The 17,168-nt window shown below is 36.0% G+C and overlaps 1 protein-coding gene across 1 annotated transcript; it reads left to right on the top strand.

The window, feature by feature from the left end:
• Positions 1-14,601: 14,601 nt before the first annotated feature.
• Positions 14,602-16,919, top strand: LOC136068832 (large ribosomal subunit protein P2-like). The gene is made up of 3 exons (XM_065776580.1): positions 14,602-14,894; positions 15,230-15,438; positions 16,675-16,919. Exons 2-3 carry the CDS (start codon positions 15,265-15,267, stop codon positions 16,819-16,821), a joined length of 321 nt encoding a protein of 106 aa, XP_065632652.1. The 5' UTR covers positions 14,602-14,894; positions 15,230-15,264; the 3' UTR covers positions 16,822-16,919.
• The last annotated feature ends 249 nt before the right edge of the window (positions 16,920-17,168 follow it).

Genomic DNA, 17,168 nt, shown 5'->3' with positions numbered 1-17,168 from the left:
TCGTGGATGGTGGGATTCATATCTCACTGAAGATTCCAGAGACTCTATTAAACATGCTGTTAAAAAGAATGATGAAGGTTTGCCTATTTTTGATGATCGTATTGGTCGAGGTATTCCTGATGGTGTTAATACCTTGATTTATACTATTATTAAACATTTTGTTGGTGCTCCATCTAATGTTTCATCTCGAATTTATGATTTACTGAATAATTTGAGATGTCCTACTATGTTTGATTATAGATGGTATCAAGATGTTTTTCTTTCCTGAGTAATGCAGCGGAAAGACTGTTACAAACCTTATTGGAAAGAAAAGTTTATTGACGGTCTGCCTCCTATCTTTGCTCATAAGGTAAAACAAGAATTAATTGGTAAAAATGATTCTATTGATTATGATAATTTAACTTATAGTGATATTTTAAGCACTATTAAAAAACTTGGTATTAATATGTGCAATGATGAAAAACTGTTAAAACACCAATTAAAAAATAAAAGAAAAGCTAAATATGAAATGAGTAATTTTTGTGAACAATATGGTTTGCCCCCGATTGCTCCTTCTCGGCAAAAGGGCAAAAAACATGATAAAAGTCACAAAAAATACAAAACTAATTTTAATGATTTTTATGCTAAAAAGAAAAATGTTTCAAAAAAAATATGTTAACCAAAAATCTGGAAAAGATAAATGTTTCAACTGTGGAAACCTGGTCATTTTAGTAAAAATTGTAAACAAAAGCCTGGTAAGTTAAAAAACAAGTTTAACATGTTAAACATTGGAAATAATGATCAAGAAGAATTATTCAGAATCCTTGAATCAAACAATTCGTCTGATTCCTTGGAAGATGATTTTTCTTCTTCATCTAATTCCTGTTATCAATCTGCTGATGAAACTTCTGATTCTCCTAATATTAAACTTGGTTGTAGAGATTCATGTTGTAATGTTATTAACTCTGTTAACACTTTCACTAAAGGTGAAGAGAATGAAAATTTGTTGATTAAACTGATAAGTCAAATTGAAAACCCTGATTTACAAAAAGATTATTTGGATAAGTTTAAGAAAAACCTGTTAAAAGAAGAAACTAGTAAAAAACTTAAATCAACCATAAGTTTCGAAGAAACTTTGGAAAGATTTAATAAAAAGAAATCCAAAGATTTAACTATTAACGATCTCCAACATGAAATTAATATTGTTAAAGAAGAGATAAGTGAATTAAAAAATGACTTTCAAAGTATGAAAAGTGATAACCATAATCTTAAACAAGAATTGTTAATGTTGAAAATTAATAAAAATATTGATCAAAATAAATCTGATAATGAACAAGATGAGCACATAGATGGAGATAAATCCAGTCAACAGGCTCTTCTTTCTGATAAAGGTGATGTTGGTAATGATCTTCAACTTGCTTTTGTTAGTGATATACTTCCTCCAAAATGGTTCACAAAAGTGAAAATTGTTTCCAATGATTATTGTTTCACTGTTATTGCTATGATTGGTTCTGGTGCTGATAAGAATTGTATCCAGGAAGGATTGATTCCTCCAAAATATTTTGAAAAATCAACCGAAAGAATGGTTTTTGCTAATGGTTCTCAAATGAAGATAAAATATGAATTGAATGATGCTCATATTTGTCATGATAATGTCTGTTTCAAAATACCTTCTGCTCTTGTCAAAAATATGACTGATAAAGTAATTCTTGGTCTGCCTTTTATAAATACTCTCTATCCTTTTCTTGTTGAACATAATGGAATTACTACTGATCCTTTTGGTCAGAAAGTAAAATTTGAATTTTCTTCAAGACTTGAAATTGACATTAATAATGCTTTAGATTTGTCTTATGATAAACCTGTTCATGAACCATAGCTTAATTTGTATTTCACAGAATATTTTCAAGGTAATGCTAGTGGTGCCAAATTATCACCCATTGCTGATCACCCTAATATTCTTAATGATTCTTTGCAGGAATCAGGCAACTATGCGTGGATAAATACCACTAATAAGTGGGATAATAATAATATTCATATTTATACCACTAGTAAGTGGATTATCATGGCTCCCTCTGCAGAGAGGAAAAACAAGGGAAAAGCTCTTGTACAGGACTATTCCCAAGACAAAAGGCTCCCTGTGGGACAACCTTTTAAAATGCATGAAGGCGCATCTTCTGGGGTAAAATCCAGCAGATCAACATCCCTTCAGGGATTTGTCCCGGCAACGGTGACATATTCCAGTGGTGACATAATAATTGCTTTGCAGGAAGTTTTATCCAAAAGATTACAATTCCACAATGGAATCTATTCCGGACTTCCTGAACCTATTAAATTTATTCTTGATAATCTTCAAGCCTCCTTTATTGGAAACCACCGTAACCTGTTTAAAAGAACCCTTCAAGCCCTCGAAATTCATCTTGTTAACCTTGCTGTCCAAAATGTGGCTTGTGTAAGATACCATGCTGATCCTATTTCAGCCGACCCTATTTCAGAAACTGACCTTATTACAGAAAATACTCATGTTTCAGAAAATAAGGCTCTTAGGATTCGCCTTGAAGCCTACATTGGTCAACTCTTTGGCAAAGAGGATATCCATTCAAAGGATAGAATGACTTTAATGGGCACTGATTATGCTAGATTGAGTATTAAAACCCAATCTCTATTAAGAAGTGCTGTTGCCAACTTGCCAACAGATATACAATCTCGTATTCTGGAAAGCAAGGCAATGTTTGGGTCTTTTGACCTATGGTTGAAATATTTTGAAAAACTTGTTACTGCCACTATTCCTGATTCTGATGATGACAATGATAATGTCCTTATCCAGCTAGAATGGAAGGAACACTTTGGAAACAGTCTCAGAGTGTATGAGCAAATGCATCCATTTCCAGGACTTCTTGTTAATTATGGGGATGGAACAGAAAATGACAATGTTGACAGAGACCCTAGTTGGCTATCCCAGATGTTTGAGTTTGGTTTTATCAGGCTCATCAAGTTAACAAGTCATAGTCAAATTAGCCAGTTCCCACAAATAATTCAAGAAGCTGTTAAAAAACTTGCTAGCCCTTTTGTTTCCATCAGATGTTGGAGCACTTTACCAAACTGGGTCCGAGATGATTGGACGGAAGTCCAACCCTCAAAACATCTCGTGCTCATTAATGGCTTCTCTCATCAAGGGCAATGGTATGAGGGAAATTCTTTCCTTTCATTCGAAAATCCTATTGCTCTTGCAACATGCTGGAGAAGTTATTTCAATAATCAAATTCTTGATGTTATCCAAGAATTATGGAGAGACTACCATTTCATAGGAAATACAAATAGAATTCATGTTTTTGGTATTAAACCTTATGTCTCTGCTGTTCGTCATTTAGAAAGAGCTGGTCATATTGATCCAAGAAAGTTCCTTACAAAAAATCCTGTTGTCGAGCCACTTCTATATTGTGGATTTTGTAACCAGTATGCTATCTACCATTAGCATGAATATGTTGAGGATTCGTCACAAGATGATTGATTTCTCTATTTGTCTGGCCTGCACAATGGCTAAAAATATTACAATATTCAAGTACTCCTGCTAAGAAATCACTGTGTTTTCCCATGCTCCTACTATGAGATTCCTGTACATGGCCATGCGTCTGACAAAATTGGTGATTGGTGTTCTTTATGAATCCCACTTTGACTAGACAAAAGGACATCATACGTACCATATTCCTTACTTTCAAGCCCATGCTCCTACATGCACCACTATTGATTCTTTTTGCTTTTTGTCACCTCTAAGTCAGAATCACTTCTACCAAATTTGCTGAAGATTTCATGACAAAAAATGGAAAAAATTATTGTTCACAAATTACTATTCACGGATTACTGTTCATGAGTAACTGTTCATGGATTACTGTTCACTTCGAATTTTGCCTATTTAAGGGGGGCTGTCCCTTAAGTTAAAGGCAGAAGTTTTTTGTCAGAATTTTCTCTAAAGAGAGTTTTCTTTCCTAAAAGCCTTCTTTGAGAGAGTTCTTTGTATTCACTATTACCTTGTTCACTACTACCTTATTCCTACAAACCTTGTAACTAGGACTAGTTCGAGCTTTGTAACTATTAATCTGTTCTGAGATCTTGTATTCACTACTACTACTGTAAGTGTTTAACTCTACTTTCAATAAAGAAGTATTTTCAGTTAACTTTATGTTCATTATACTACTTGTTGCTACCGCCACCTTGGACGGATTACCGCCATACCGGACGGTTCTAAATTGCTTTCATTTACTTTGAATTATTTTGTTATATACTGCTTGGTTGGTTCTGCCGCCTTATTGTTATATACTGCTTGGCTGGTTCTACTGCCTTATTATTGCTTTCTCTTATTTTGTTTACATTACTTTCAACATATATATATTATATATATATATATATATATATAAAAGAGCATATAATTAAACTCACTTATGATATTAGAGACAATGGAAACATGTAAGTTAGCAACCATGCCATGTGTTACTTAAGTAGCCATGCTTGGCAAATTATGCCATGTGGTGAGTAACCTAACCCCTTATCTTGAGAAGTGAATATTGTTAGAAGGAAAAATACTTAACTTTTTGAGTTACATGACATGATGAATGTCACGTGTCAATTGCATAAAAGATTTGAAGCAACAACTGCAGAATTCTTCAATGTCCAAGTAAGTAATAACACCAAAGGATATGGTGACTATGTAAACTAGGGACAAAATTGCTAAATGTCCTGTTTGGGCAAAAATAGTGGCTTTTTACCCCTTTCACAAACTATTTAGGAAAATGCCCAAGTTTTGTAACTCGACAATACCAAAGTCGATATATATTGAAAAACTCGATGTTACTATAATCGAGTTTGGTATGAACTTTGTGCCACGCTGGCAAAACAGACGTGGCTTTTTCCAATTATGTATGCATACATAACATGGTAACTTGTAAATCGAGTTTTCTGAACCTGTTACCATTTCAAACCCCAACGTCTCAGAAACTGTTCACTCTCTCCTATATACTCTCCTTCGTTTTGCCATCACTCTCTCCTGTACACTCCTGTACTCTGCCTCAACGTCTCACTCTCCGTTAGTCTCACTCTCCCTCTACACTTTCCCTCACCCTCTCACTCTCTCTCTACACTTTCCCTCACCCTCTTACTCTCTGTGGTGCTTCCGTTGAACCCTCACCGCCGCCGTTGATTATAGGTACGTTGCTTTTCTCTTTCTCTTGTTTTGTGTATCACAATTGACCATAATTAGCCTTGCATGCATCTTGTTGGTTTAGAAAAAGTCATTTGGAAATCTCTTTTTCACATATACGAAGCAATTTTTTGTTGTGTGTGGGTTTTTTGGGCTTTCAATCAATCTTGTGTGTGTGCACTCATGTAGAGACCATATAAACAACTCCAATCAATGGCTACCTACGTCTTCCTGATTCATGTACAGTTTCCTGTTTATATGGGTCGTGCTCATTTACAGTTTCCTGTGATCTTTGTGTTTCTGGGTTCATGAATTTTAGCTTCAAGTAGAGATATTTGGATGACAATGGTGAAAGATGATTTTTGTCCATGTCTGTTGGCAAAGTGCATTCTTTGAAACTTACTCAAAAGTAGTAAATTTAATAATAAAGATGAGAATTTTGTTGTGCTTTATATGCTGCAATGATGACATTATAAATGTAATGTGATTGTTTTGTTTAAATACTTTGCATAGTGTGTAAAAATTAACTTGTAAAAATTAACTTGTAAAAATTCCCTTCTCATTCCTAAATCTAACTGCTTAGGAAACCTAGGTGTGAGTGCCTATACTTTATCCTTATTTGTATAAGGTTCTAGTCCACTGTTTTAACACCAAACAGGCAAACAATCATCAGACTCATTCAAGATCCAAAATTTTTATTACCTAACCTACGTAAACCCTTAAACATCAAAACCTTATTCAAGAATCTTAACTGAATGCTGAGTTTTAAAATTCCTGCATCGAAATTTGTATCAGATCCATTAAGGCTTCTATCCTATATCAGATTCATTAAATTAAAGTTGTCACAGTTCTTGTTTTGTGTTAGAGTGAAGTTACAACAATCTGAAATCATGCATCACCTCTATCTCTATTGTTAGAAGAGGAAGTGTAAAATTGTATATTCAATCCCTATTACGAAAAAGGTTATCTTTGCTTGTTATTGTCCTTTTGTTTTTTAATTAAGCCTTTTTGAACAGTTGTCATAGTTTTCATATAATTCACTTCTATGCATTATACGATTTCATATTTTGATGAAGCTGTACAAATTTGACTGCTCCTTTTGTGCTGAATGCATAATGTATACACTGAATCCTAGTGCCTCAATTTTTTCTTCATCTTGGCATCTTGGGTTTAAATAACTGTTGGTCTGATTTGTTAATAAATAAACTATTGAGATGATATGTCAATATAGCTTGAGATGAAATTTGTCATCAAAAGTTTGTGTTCTATGACCAATATATTGATACTTGCTAATAGAATATTTTAATTATGTTACGATGGTTAATTCAGCTGAGTCCACAATAGGATAGGTAACTGGCTGCCTAAAATGGCTTAGCTATTGCCTCAGCTTTGAACTTAAACTGTGGGTAAGCATGTGTTCAACATCTAGAAGTCTTAAAACCTGATAAGAATCACCTACCTACGAAAACATTCATTCATTTAGTTGCTTAACAACCCTACTAGCCTCAGTGCTGAGATAAAGAAAAGCCTTATATTTCTATTATATGTGTGCTGGCCTTTTATTTGACTTCATTATATACTATGTGGAAACAACTTCATTATATACTATGTGGTACTAGCCCATGGTTCATACAATGAAGTGTAATAAAATGAGATATTAAAGAAAGAGTTTGAAAAAGGTAATTCACAAAGACTCACTGTGTGTGAACAATTGGTTGTCTTTGAAATTATTACCATTTTTCATTTTATTGTCAAATGCAATTGGTTTTTTATAAGTCAGTTTTTTAAGAAGGATGTGCATATGTGCATATATATGAAAGCTTGTAATTTCCATTTTTGTTATCTTGAGATGATCTACTTTACCTTGGTATCATGAATATGTCATCAAGGGTTTGTGTTCTGTGACCAATATATTTATACTTGTGTGAGTTGCCTTAAATCAAACCCCCCATCTCTTCCCTTCTTTTCTCTTCAATTGATTGATTTAAAGTGGGAGAGGTAGCAGTTTGGTACAGAGGCGAATGGCTTAAGGTTGAGTTTTGTGATTTGAACTAAAATTTCATTATATTGGTCATAGAACGTATAAGACCATCCCCATAGTTGCAGTTTAATAAAAGACAGTGAAGGAAGTCTTTAAAGTAGTTTATAACACTAAAATATGAAAGGTCATCCTTGTCTATCTAGATGTTTTGTTTCTTGATTCTTTTTTAATTTCTTTGATTCTTATTTTTATTTTAACTACTCGGTAACCCTGACCAAAGGAGAGTTTTACTGAATACTACTTTTTCTCTCCTTTAAATTTTGTCCAAATATGAAATTGGATAATTATGATAGTTATTAATATGCATTTATTTGATAGTTGGGGGATAGGGGTTTTGAACTTTGGAATCTGAACTGTAAACTCTAGGAGGTCATCTTTCATTTATGGCAATACTTGATCGTTATATGGTCATCTTTCTTTTTTATATGGTATATACCATTTATTTAAATTTATAAAGAACATTGGATGACACCATTTCATACGTGAATTTTGAGTTTTTACCCACAATTTGATTACTATATGATTATGCCGGACTGCATGATTTGCTATTGTAATTACATCTTGTCATAGAGTGAATCATGGATAATTGCTAACAATCTATTTGTTGCCATGTCAGATATGCAGAAACTGGATAGAATGCAACCTGGACCCGACGATGGTACCCAATTGAACTGGCAGCCGGATCATCAGTTAACTCCGCTTTGGAGGCACACCGCTAACGAGGTATGTATTTATATTATTAATACATCTTTGTTTTATAATTACTTCATGTGCACTACCTAACACAATGCTCGTTTGTGTGCAGGAGGTGCTTGGCATCGTAAAGGTTCAACGCCGCAAATGTGTACTGTCGCAAAGTGGGCTAGACCCACGTATCACACAGTACATAGATGCATCAGGTTTCATTGGCTTGTTCAAGGTTCCCGATATGGAAATCAATCACGCCTTGATCATGGCCTTGGTTTAAGCGGTGGCGTCTGGAGATGCACACGTTCCACTTACCCCATGGAGAAATGGGCATCACCTTGTAAGATATAGAGGTGATGTTGGGGATTCCGGTGGATAGGTTGCCTATCACTAGGAGGACAGACATGAACTGGAGTCAGTTGTGCCGAGATTTGTTGGGCCATCAACCTCCGCCCTCGATACCCAACTCAAACACGTCTACCCTTGCTGGGGCGAGGATAAAATACAAGTGGCTTGATGCACGGTTTGCTGCTCCCCCAGCTGCGGACGCCAGTGATGAAGTAGTGCAGCAACATGCCCACTACCACCTACTTGTTTGGATGGGGGCCCTGTTGTTCATGGACAAGTCGGCGGACCGAGTCTCACTCTTGCCTCTGCAGCTCCTCAACCCAATCAGCAATGCAAGACAATATAGCTGGGGTAGTGCAGCGTTAGCCTGGCTCTACAGGCACCTTTTTAGAGCATCCATGAAGGATGTGATGCAGATTGGAGGAGCACTAGTGTTGGTGTAGCGGTGGGCCTATTCAAGGTTCCAACGAATATGCCCAATTGCGAGGCCGCCTTTACTGGCAGTGCACTCAGGGCCCCTTGCCATTAGGTACGTTCATCGAGTTCTCATTATTTATGTGTAATAGTATATTATATATAATTTTTCTCTTTGATATAATTAAAAATATGCCAAACTAACAAACAAACGAAACTTTGCTAATGCTTATATGGATTAAAAATATAAAGCATTGTTCTCAGTAATGACATTGCTCACAGTTCATCACACGAAAGTTCATTAACAACCATTTGTCGAAACCCCATGTTTGCTAGGTGGAGCGGGCCAAAGAGCACCGCACAACATGCCACACACATCCTTGCTGTGTACCGGACATCATTGACTACAGTACGGGCAGAGCAAGTATTCGTACTTGGTTAATTTACGACCTCAATTCGCCACAATTTGAGGTTTTTATTTTTGTTTCCCTCAATTGAGTTGATCTCAGAATTTTGGTTCCTTGCTAGGTTGGTTGTGCTGGACCAAAATATCTAAACTTACTCGAGCACGAACAAATTTTACGACCATGGTCTAGTTATGTTGCACATTCTTAATTAGTTGGGCAGGAGACACACCTGCCATAACACTGCATATTAAAAAGTCAACCCTCAAATTTTGGTTGTGATACATGATTGAATTGTGCCTAACTTTCACATCTCAATTAAATAGATGTTGCAATAAAATAGATTTTGCTAATGCTACTCAATAAATAAATAAACCTTGATGACAGAAAACTTTAATATCCTCGTATATTGAGACTTTTGTAGTTTTAAGACATTCATTACTCTTAGTTTCTTCCAAATTCTTTAGGAACTAAATCTTGAAATAAAAAGCCAGAACATCTAGTAAAATTAATTGGTTCTATTTTACCGCTATTTGGTTGCTATCTGAGTTAAGTTCCAAAGGACATTTGCATACAGACTCATATTCAAATGCAATATGCCCCACCCCCACTAGACTTGGACTCAGATATCCAGTACCATCAGCTGAAACCCATATCCAGCTTACCAAATTTTAATTCATTATGCACACAAAAACAAAGAACAAGTGCAATTAATAGAGGTCCAGATAAGATTGATTTAATACTTCCTTGATTTAATAGTGCAATTTACTTTGTCTATTCAAGATTTAATTGGGGTTCAAGTATGAAGTCCAATGGAACTGAAAATTGAGTGGTTTAAAGGCCCAGTTATATTTGCCTAAGGGTCAAAAAAGAAATTTAATTTGGATTTGTATTTGTATTTTAAAAGTTGTGGTAAGTTTTGTTGATGTTGACAAATTGTAGTTTTTGCAATCCTTGTGGATTAGGGATATTTTGGTAATTTAGTTGAGTAAAGGATTTTCTAGGAGATCCTAAGTATCTTAGGTTTTATTTTCTTACGAGTCCTAGTAAGTCTTTTATTAGTTATTACCTTATTAGGCTTTTAGTTTACTAGTGAATGCACCGACTCCCATTACTATTGGTCCTACTACCATTAGTACAAGAATGAGTCCTTATATATATTTTTGTGCTCAAAGTAATTGAAAAATAGTTGGAGTTGACAAAAAATACTGAGTGGAAAGAATAGATTTTAACCTTTCACGTTTGAGCTTAAACACCCTAAATTTCAGTTAGTTATGTATGGTGTCAATGAAACTCGGGAAAATATTAGTGTGTTAGTGTATGGTTAGAATGTCAATGAAACCCAATTAAAATATTAGTGTGTTTGGCTCTAACCTATTTCCTTATTGTATTTATTTATTTATTTTTAAACTTTTGTGCTTTTTCTCTCAACCTTTTGGTAATAAACTAGATTTTAGTGTTTTGTATCTTGTATATCACATTTACAATTTCCTACTTTTGAGGTCTCCGCAATGATTGGTTTTGCACTTCATCTTTGATATGTCTAGTTGCTATGAAAAGCCTGTATTGAGTGTTATATTTATATGCAACTTGTCTAATTTATATGCATTTTTCTAGTGTGCGTTTTATGGGGAATAAGTCCATGTTGTCATAAACCTACTTGTGTTTAGGTATTTCAAATCTGAAACTGTAGTGTAGTAGTAATCAAATAAATTGCTGATAAATACTCTTTAAGTTCCATGACAAATGTCAACCATCCATCTTCACATAATCACTAAAGTAGCGATCCATTTATGCAGATTGTGTGGGAGCCGTACACGCTTGCATTGGGCTCCGTGCCTGCGTATTGCTCTATCGGCCAGCATATTTGGAGGGCCGAGGTGCCATTGATATACTTTTGGATAGTGGAGGGGCATCATCCTGAGCGGGTCCTCTGTCAATTTGGAATGAAGCAACTGGTTCCGATGGTCGTGGATACGTCGATCGACCTTCACAAGATATCCCTCCAGGATAAATGGGACAAGGATTGGGTGGCAGAACATGATACCCATATTCAGCAATGGGGCAGCCAAGGGCAACTTGTTCGCGCTACCCCTCTCCTGGATGGTGATACGACGTACCTTGCTGAGTACATGACATGGTACAATGGCAGCACAAGGAGGTACATAACAGTAGAGTCTGCGTACTGGGAACTTATGGTGAGGCAACAATTCCTAAACCTTTGTTGAAACTATTGTTTGATTAAATATCTTCAGCATGTTTATTTGGTAATTAAAACTTCACAATAATTGTTGTCGTTAACTGAAAATGAATTTTATCTTTCATTATATTTTAAAGTGAGAAACATGCTATGATTTAAGTTCTTCATAAACAAGTGAATGTGTAGTATCCAAATTCCAAATCACCTTGATATATATAATATCCAAAATTTACATGTTTGGGAAAAACCTGTCAAGTAATATAAGTTTGAATAAAAAGTTACCATAGATGTAACGCCTACTGCAAATCCTATCAAATATTTGCCTTGCCTTATATTAAAAAGTTGTAAGGATTCATCCTATAATTAACCTATAATTAACAAGATATGGCAGTCAGTAAATTAAAGCTATTTGGTTTTTTTGGATTTGAATACTGTAAAATTGTCCATCTTCAACAAAGATAAGCTTAGGATGATTAACTTTGGCTCCATTGCATGTGCTGAATGTGAGGCCTGGGTTCCAGTAACCAGTTGGGAGACCCCAATGATAAAGGGTCACAAATAACTTGGTTTTGTATCAACCTAACATGCTTGACTTATGAGCCTGCTATTGTTACATGCATGACCCATGCATAGTTTGAGGGCTGTACACGCATGTTTATGCTGACCCTGTTTTGAAACTTAAGAGTTATGTTCAAAGAAGGAGAAAAGACTTATTGTTCAATTCTGATCAAACATGAAGGATTAGGAAAAAAGAGCCATCATTATGGTTTACTGTATGCGTGTTGTGGATATATTCAATTGTGTATAGGAAGTGGTCCAATCACAGTACCATTCATTAGGTGAATGCTATTTGCTATTTTCCTAACTCAATGCACCAGCAAGAGTCATTGTAACAGAACACATACAATGACTCTTCATAAATCTAGGAGCAGGAATAGCCACCCTACGGATTGAACATGTTTAGATCAAAAATTTTTCATGTCTGATTTCTTGGAAAAAAAATTGGGCTAGTCCAACCTAGAGAAAGGATGGATTTGAGGCTAAAATTAAATGCACTTTGATCTTTCATGGCCTTGGGTTGAGCCCATATAGAAATCATGCACATGCTCAGGCCGAGGCCCATGTCCCACCCAAGTCCAAGTCCTTCTTATCTGTAGGTTGACCAACACTTCAATAAAATAGTATATGCTATACTTAATTAATACAACTATCACCTAGCTTTGTTGGAAGGAGGAGGTATATCATCTGAGGTCCACCCCATATAAGAGGGATGACTCATGTATCAAATAAATAGTATATTTTTTCCATTAAAATAGATTAGATATTCTAATTAAAGAAACATAAATTTACATGACACATGAATACTATTCCAAACGAAATACATGAGCAACATGAAATATAGCCAATCTTATTGTCCTGAAAATAGAAGTGTAGGAAATTAATCCTCTAAATATACCTTTGAGATGAGATAAGGTCTTCTTCACTTTCTTCTCACACCCATAAGAATGCAGAGGCGCCATCATCTCCACATATTGTGCTTCCACATTCTTGCAAGCTGGTACAATTTGCATGCCAGCCATTATTCAAAACTCCCAAGTGACCATGCAAATACTTGCTATTGTTTTTGATAATATTGTGCAGTTGCTTCTCAACTATAAGTTGGCATCGTTATATATATATCAGATTTGTAAGGTCTTATATAGAATGTACATAACACATTGATAAAGGTCTAAGATAATCCTAGATTCCCTAGAAAAGAAAGATAGTACCCTCTTTTTTACTTTTCCTTGATTTCCTATACATTTTCCTTGGTCATGTTACTTATGCTTTAACATCCTTGGCCGTTTGAGGTGGTTGAAGAGGATTGTGTCCTATTTAAAAGATGGTACTTTGATTAGTGATTTGATTAGAGAAATTCCTTTATTGAATGGATATGTGGCCTGTTGACTTGGATGAGTGCAAAGCTGTGTTAGCATCTCTGTCTGGTTAACCAAAAGTGCATTGTATTCTATACTTATCATAGGACTTTACATAGTCTTATATGTTGGCTCCCACATGGGTTGTTTTCCTTACCAAAGAAGATTGGTTCATGTGAATATTGCTATGTTGAAACTTTGGAAACTTAAAGATTAATAGATTCATTAAAATAATTTGAAGTTCTTTTTCTTTATGAAGAGAGAGAGAGAGAGAGAGAGAGAGAGAGAGAGAGAGAGAGAGAGAGAGAGAGAGAGAGAGAGAGAGAGAGAGAGAGAGAGATTAAAGCTTATAAGACTATGATTATGTTCCCATCGATTATAAATGTGAAGTTGTTATTATGAGGAAGTACTCAAAGCATCATCATTTTATGCGCTCTCATTGATTAGACCACCATGCACATGCATGCATTCTTTCCTTAGATTTGCAATCAGGCCAACGCACCATTAATCTTATCTCTAAATTTTATGGTCATTTTTTAATTGATACTTGCTAACAATATATTGATACTTGATATTTGTGTAATATTTGCCTTGCCTTATATTAAAAAGTTGTAAGGATTCATCCTTGCTTGGGATTTGAGGAAGACATTGGAAAGAACTTGGAATTACTTGATTGTTGAGAAAGCATATGAATTGTGCATGCTAATTACATTTTAAGTTTAAAGTTATTTCAGTTTGGACTGTTTAAAACCCTTCAACTTTCATTATGTTGTAACCAAAACTACTTATAAGTTCACAAAAAGGTAATTTCACATGACCCCCTATTATAGTTTTGCATCATACCTGCATTCCTCCTTTTATGATGCCCTTGTTTTGCAGGTTTGGACCATGCTTCAGTTTCTACAGAGATGCAATCGAGGGTCCGACATGTACAATGACCTTAAGTTTACACTAGAGGTTGTGGACGAGCTAGGCCGACTTAAATTGGCGGAAGCGCTTGTGGAAGCAGCCAACATTCATACACAGGTCCCGGGTCGCAGCGGGCAAAGTGGTGGGTCTCGAGGGGGTCGACGCCATGGAGGTGGTCGAGCTGGTCCCGAACGTGCGACTAAGCCGAAACCCATCTATGAGGAAGGGGATGAGTCTGCTGCAGAAGAATCATGGCTTCAGGGTGATTGGGTATTCTTTGATGATGGCGCCAGGCCATCCCACCCCGCCGGTGATGCTGCTGGGCCATCCCGTACTATGTCCTGTGGTGCTAGCCAAGAGTACAAGGCCCCTCGACAGTCCCCCATATGTCACCCCCAGTGTTCAGTGGATCCGCCCATGATGGTGGATGCATATTTGTCCCCACACCAGGCATGCCCACCCCACCTCTAGTGCATGCGGAGCCCACCATAGGACCTTTACCTCTAACCCCCCACCATAGGACCTTCCTCTACATTGCCCATCGTATTTAGCAAATTCTATTGTGCATTTTATTGAATATGTTCATTTAATTAAGCTGTTGTGTCTGATGAAATAGGTAAGATGAGACCTGTGAGGGCACATGGGTAGAAACGAAAAGGCCATTGAGCCCGAAGTAATCGAGTTTTTAGACTTCCTGTCTATAGGTGACTAGAATAAGCATGCAAAGTGTGTGGACGGGGAGAATCTTGGTGGCTGTGCATCTGTTGTAGGAGAACTTGCTGATGCTGCTTCACTGTTGACGATGGTGCGTACACACTACCCACACACCCCTCAAATTACTTATCAAAAAAATGTTGAAAATATGAATTTTAATTTTCAAAGACTAGAGAAGAAACATGTTTTCGTAAAAGAGGATGTTGATTTAGGCAATGTGGGAAGCTTGGTGGTTTCATTCTTGGCACATTTACAATTTTCTATTTTTCCAACGAAAGGGTAAAGGATTTTGAAGGATGTCTCTACACATAACTTGTAGTTCTGCTATGTTCCTTCTTGATATATGAAGCATCTAATTTACCATACTGTTGACAATGAATGGTATCATATTGGCTTAGCTGTAATGGCCTTCTTTGTGTTGTGAAGGATAATTTAAATCACAACCTTGGAATGTGAGAACAATGAAGATGAGACAAAAACTGGACATGCCTTTTATAGCCCCAGGTGGAAGTGTAGCTGGAGGTGGAACCAGAGTTGGTCTATTTCGAACACCAATTTTCGGTGGAGTGCAGAGTGCAACCTCAGCTCATGGTTTACCTCGACTAGCCTTAGCAGTTCGCAATCTGACGGAGCAGGTAACTATTTGCTATTTTTTTGTTCTAAGATATTATTCACCCTTGTAAGTTGTTTCTTTCTTACCCTTTCTTGGTGTCATCTTTGGATCGCATATAGTAGTGGCTTACCTATCTTCATATTTGTCATTGTGTTGTATCACCAGTCATGATTGGATGCCAAGAATCATTTGAGGACCCTGTTAAAAAACTCATGGCTTTACTTTTCCTTCTCTAATTGTTCACTCACTATGATATGAAATGAAGGGGGACTCTTTGAGAAAACAATACTATTGACAAAATGAAGTAAAACAACATGAACCTACAAGAGTCCCAATGAAACAATAATCAGATTGCTAGTGAAACTGTTGGAAAATGAAATCCAGAAACACAGAAGGTAGTAGAGTATTTCTGGAGATTACAGCTTCAAGAAAATATATCCCTATTGCACTATCTGAGTGCAAAAATTCTAAGAATAAAGTAAAAGAATAAATGGTTTGAGGAAAGTAAAGTACAATATTAGTTTAGTACTTGTATTTTGTGATGGACTGCTTAGCAGACTGCTTACTTTGTGATGGACTGCTTAGTAAAGTATATTATTAGTTTCTGGACTGCTTACTGTATTTTGTGATGGACTGCAAAAAAACTTAGAAGAAAGAGAAAGACCAACTAGGCATAATATTAGTTTAGTACTTGTATTTTGTGATGGACTGCTTGAAGTTGAAGATGCTTTTTTGAGGTACAAGAATAGCTTTTGGTTCTGTTCTTAGTTTTTCTAATAAAAGCAATAAAATAAACAACAATGAAAAAAAGGATGTGCTGGATTGGAAAAGTGGGTCCCAAATTTGACCCAAAAATTATTTCCCCCTTGTCTTTTCTTTCTTAGCTGTTTGTCTTTCTATAAATGAATAGAATAGAGTGGATGGATAGGCCCAGTTCTTGCAACTGATTTTTGCCAAGTGATGCACACTGTACACCACCATTAGTTTGGTAAGGTGAGTGCATGCGCATTAATTTTTAATACATGTGGGTGGCATAACAAGTAGTCTTGGTGTAGATTTTTAGGATCACATTAAGGTTGGTGACAGCAAATTGCATTTTTCAATTAATGTCAAGTTGTGTTGCACTGTTGCTGTTTTACTTCACCTTATTTTGTCTGGGCTAATTGACAAGCATTTAGTTATAGTGGGCATTTTTTACACTTTTCCACCGGGAGGTAACTTTTGTTCAATAGATTGATTGTTTTGAGTATAAATGCAGGTTCCTAGCAAGTTTGTTGTTGCCGTTGCCCTTGTTGCAGCAGTTGCTTCTAGTGGTGCCCCTGCTGCTACTGCGAAGGAGGAAGAGAAGAAGGAAAAGCTTGCTGAAGAGTCTGATGATGATATGGGTTTTAGTTTATTTGACTAAACCTTGTGTTATTGGTGTTTATTTCTTGATGGTTTACTTTAGAAATTTTTTGTTTTTTGGAGAGTTTTGAAGTTTAATTTTACAAAATATATCCTCCAGTTGAGAAAATTATTAATTTGGATGTCGTTCTGTAGTTTGCTTTTTCGTGGGTGTGTTTAGTTGATTTTATTTTTGAGTGTTTCTTGAGTTTGTAGTGATTATTGACTTATTTCCCATCCATGTCATCCTTGTGAACCTAGAATTTACCACATCTGTGTATTTCCCAATAGGATTGGTAAACAATGCAAAATGCCTTTTAGGTACTATCCCTTGACTAGGGGTGGGCCATTAAGGCAATAACCTAAAGG

Source organism: Quercus suber, unplaced genomic scaffold (assembly GCF_002906115.3).
Source record: "Quercus suber isolate HL8 unplaced genomic scaffold, Cork oak 2.0 scaffold_137, whole genome shotgun sequence".
Taxonomy (NCBI): Eukaryota; Viridiplantae; Streptophyta; class Magnoliopsida; order Fagales; family Fagaceae; genus Quercus; species Quercus suber.
Note: the sequence above shows the minus strand (reverse complement) of the source record. Positions and strands in the feature narration are given on the sequence as shown.

Coding starts and splice junctions, on each gene's coding strand:
- LOC136068832 (XM_065776580.1), top strand. CDS start 15,265: ATGAAGATGAGACAAAAACTGGACATGCCTTTTATAGCCCCAGGTGGA. Junction 15,439..16,674: donor TTCGCAATCTGACGGAGCAG/GTAACTATTTGC, acceptor GTATAAATGCAG/GTTCCTAGCAAGTTTGTTGT.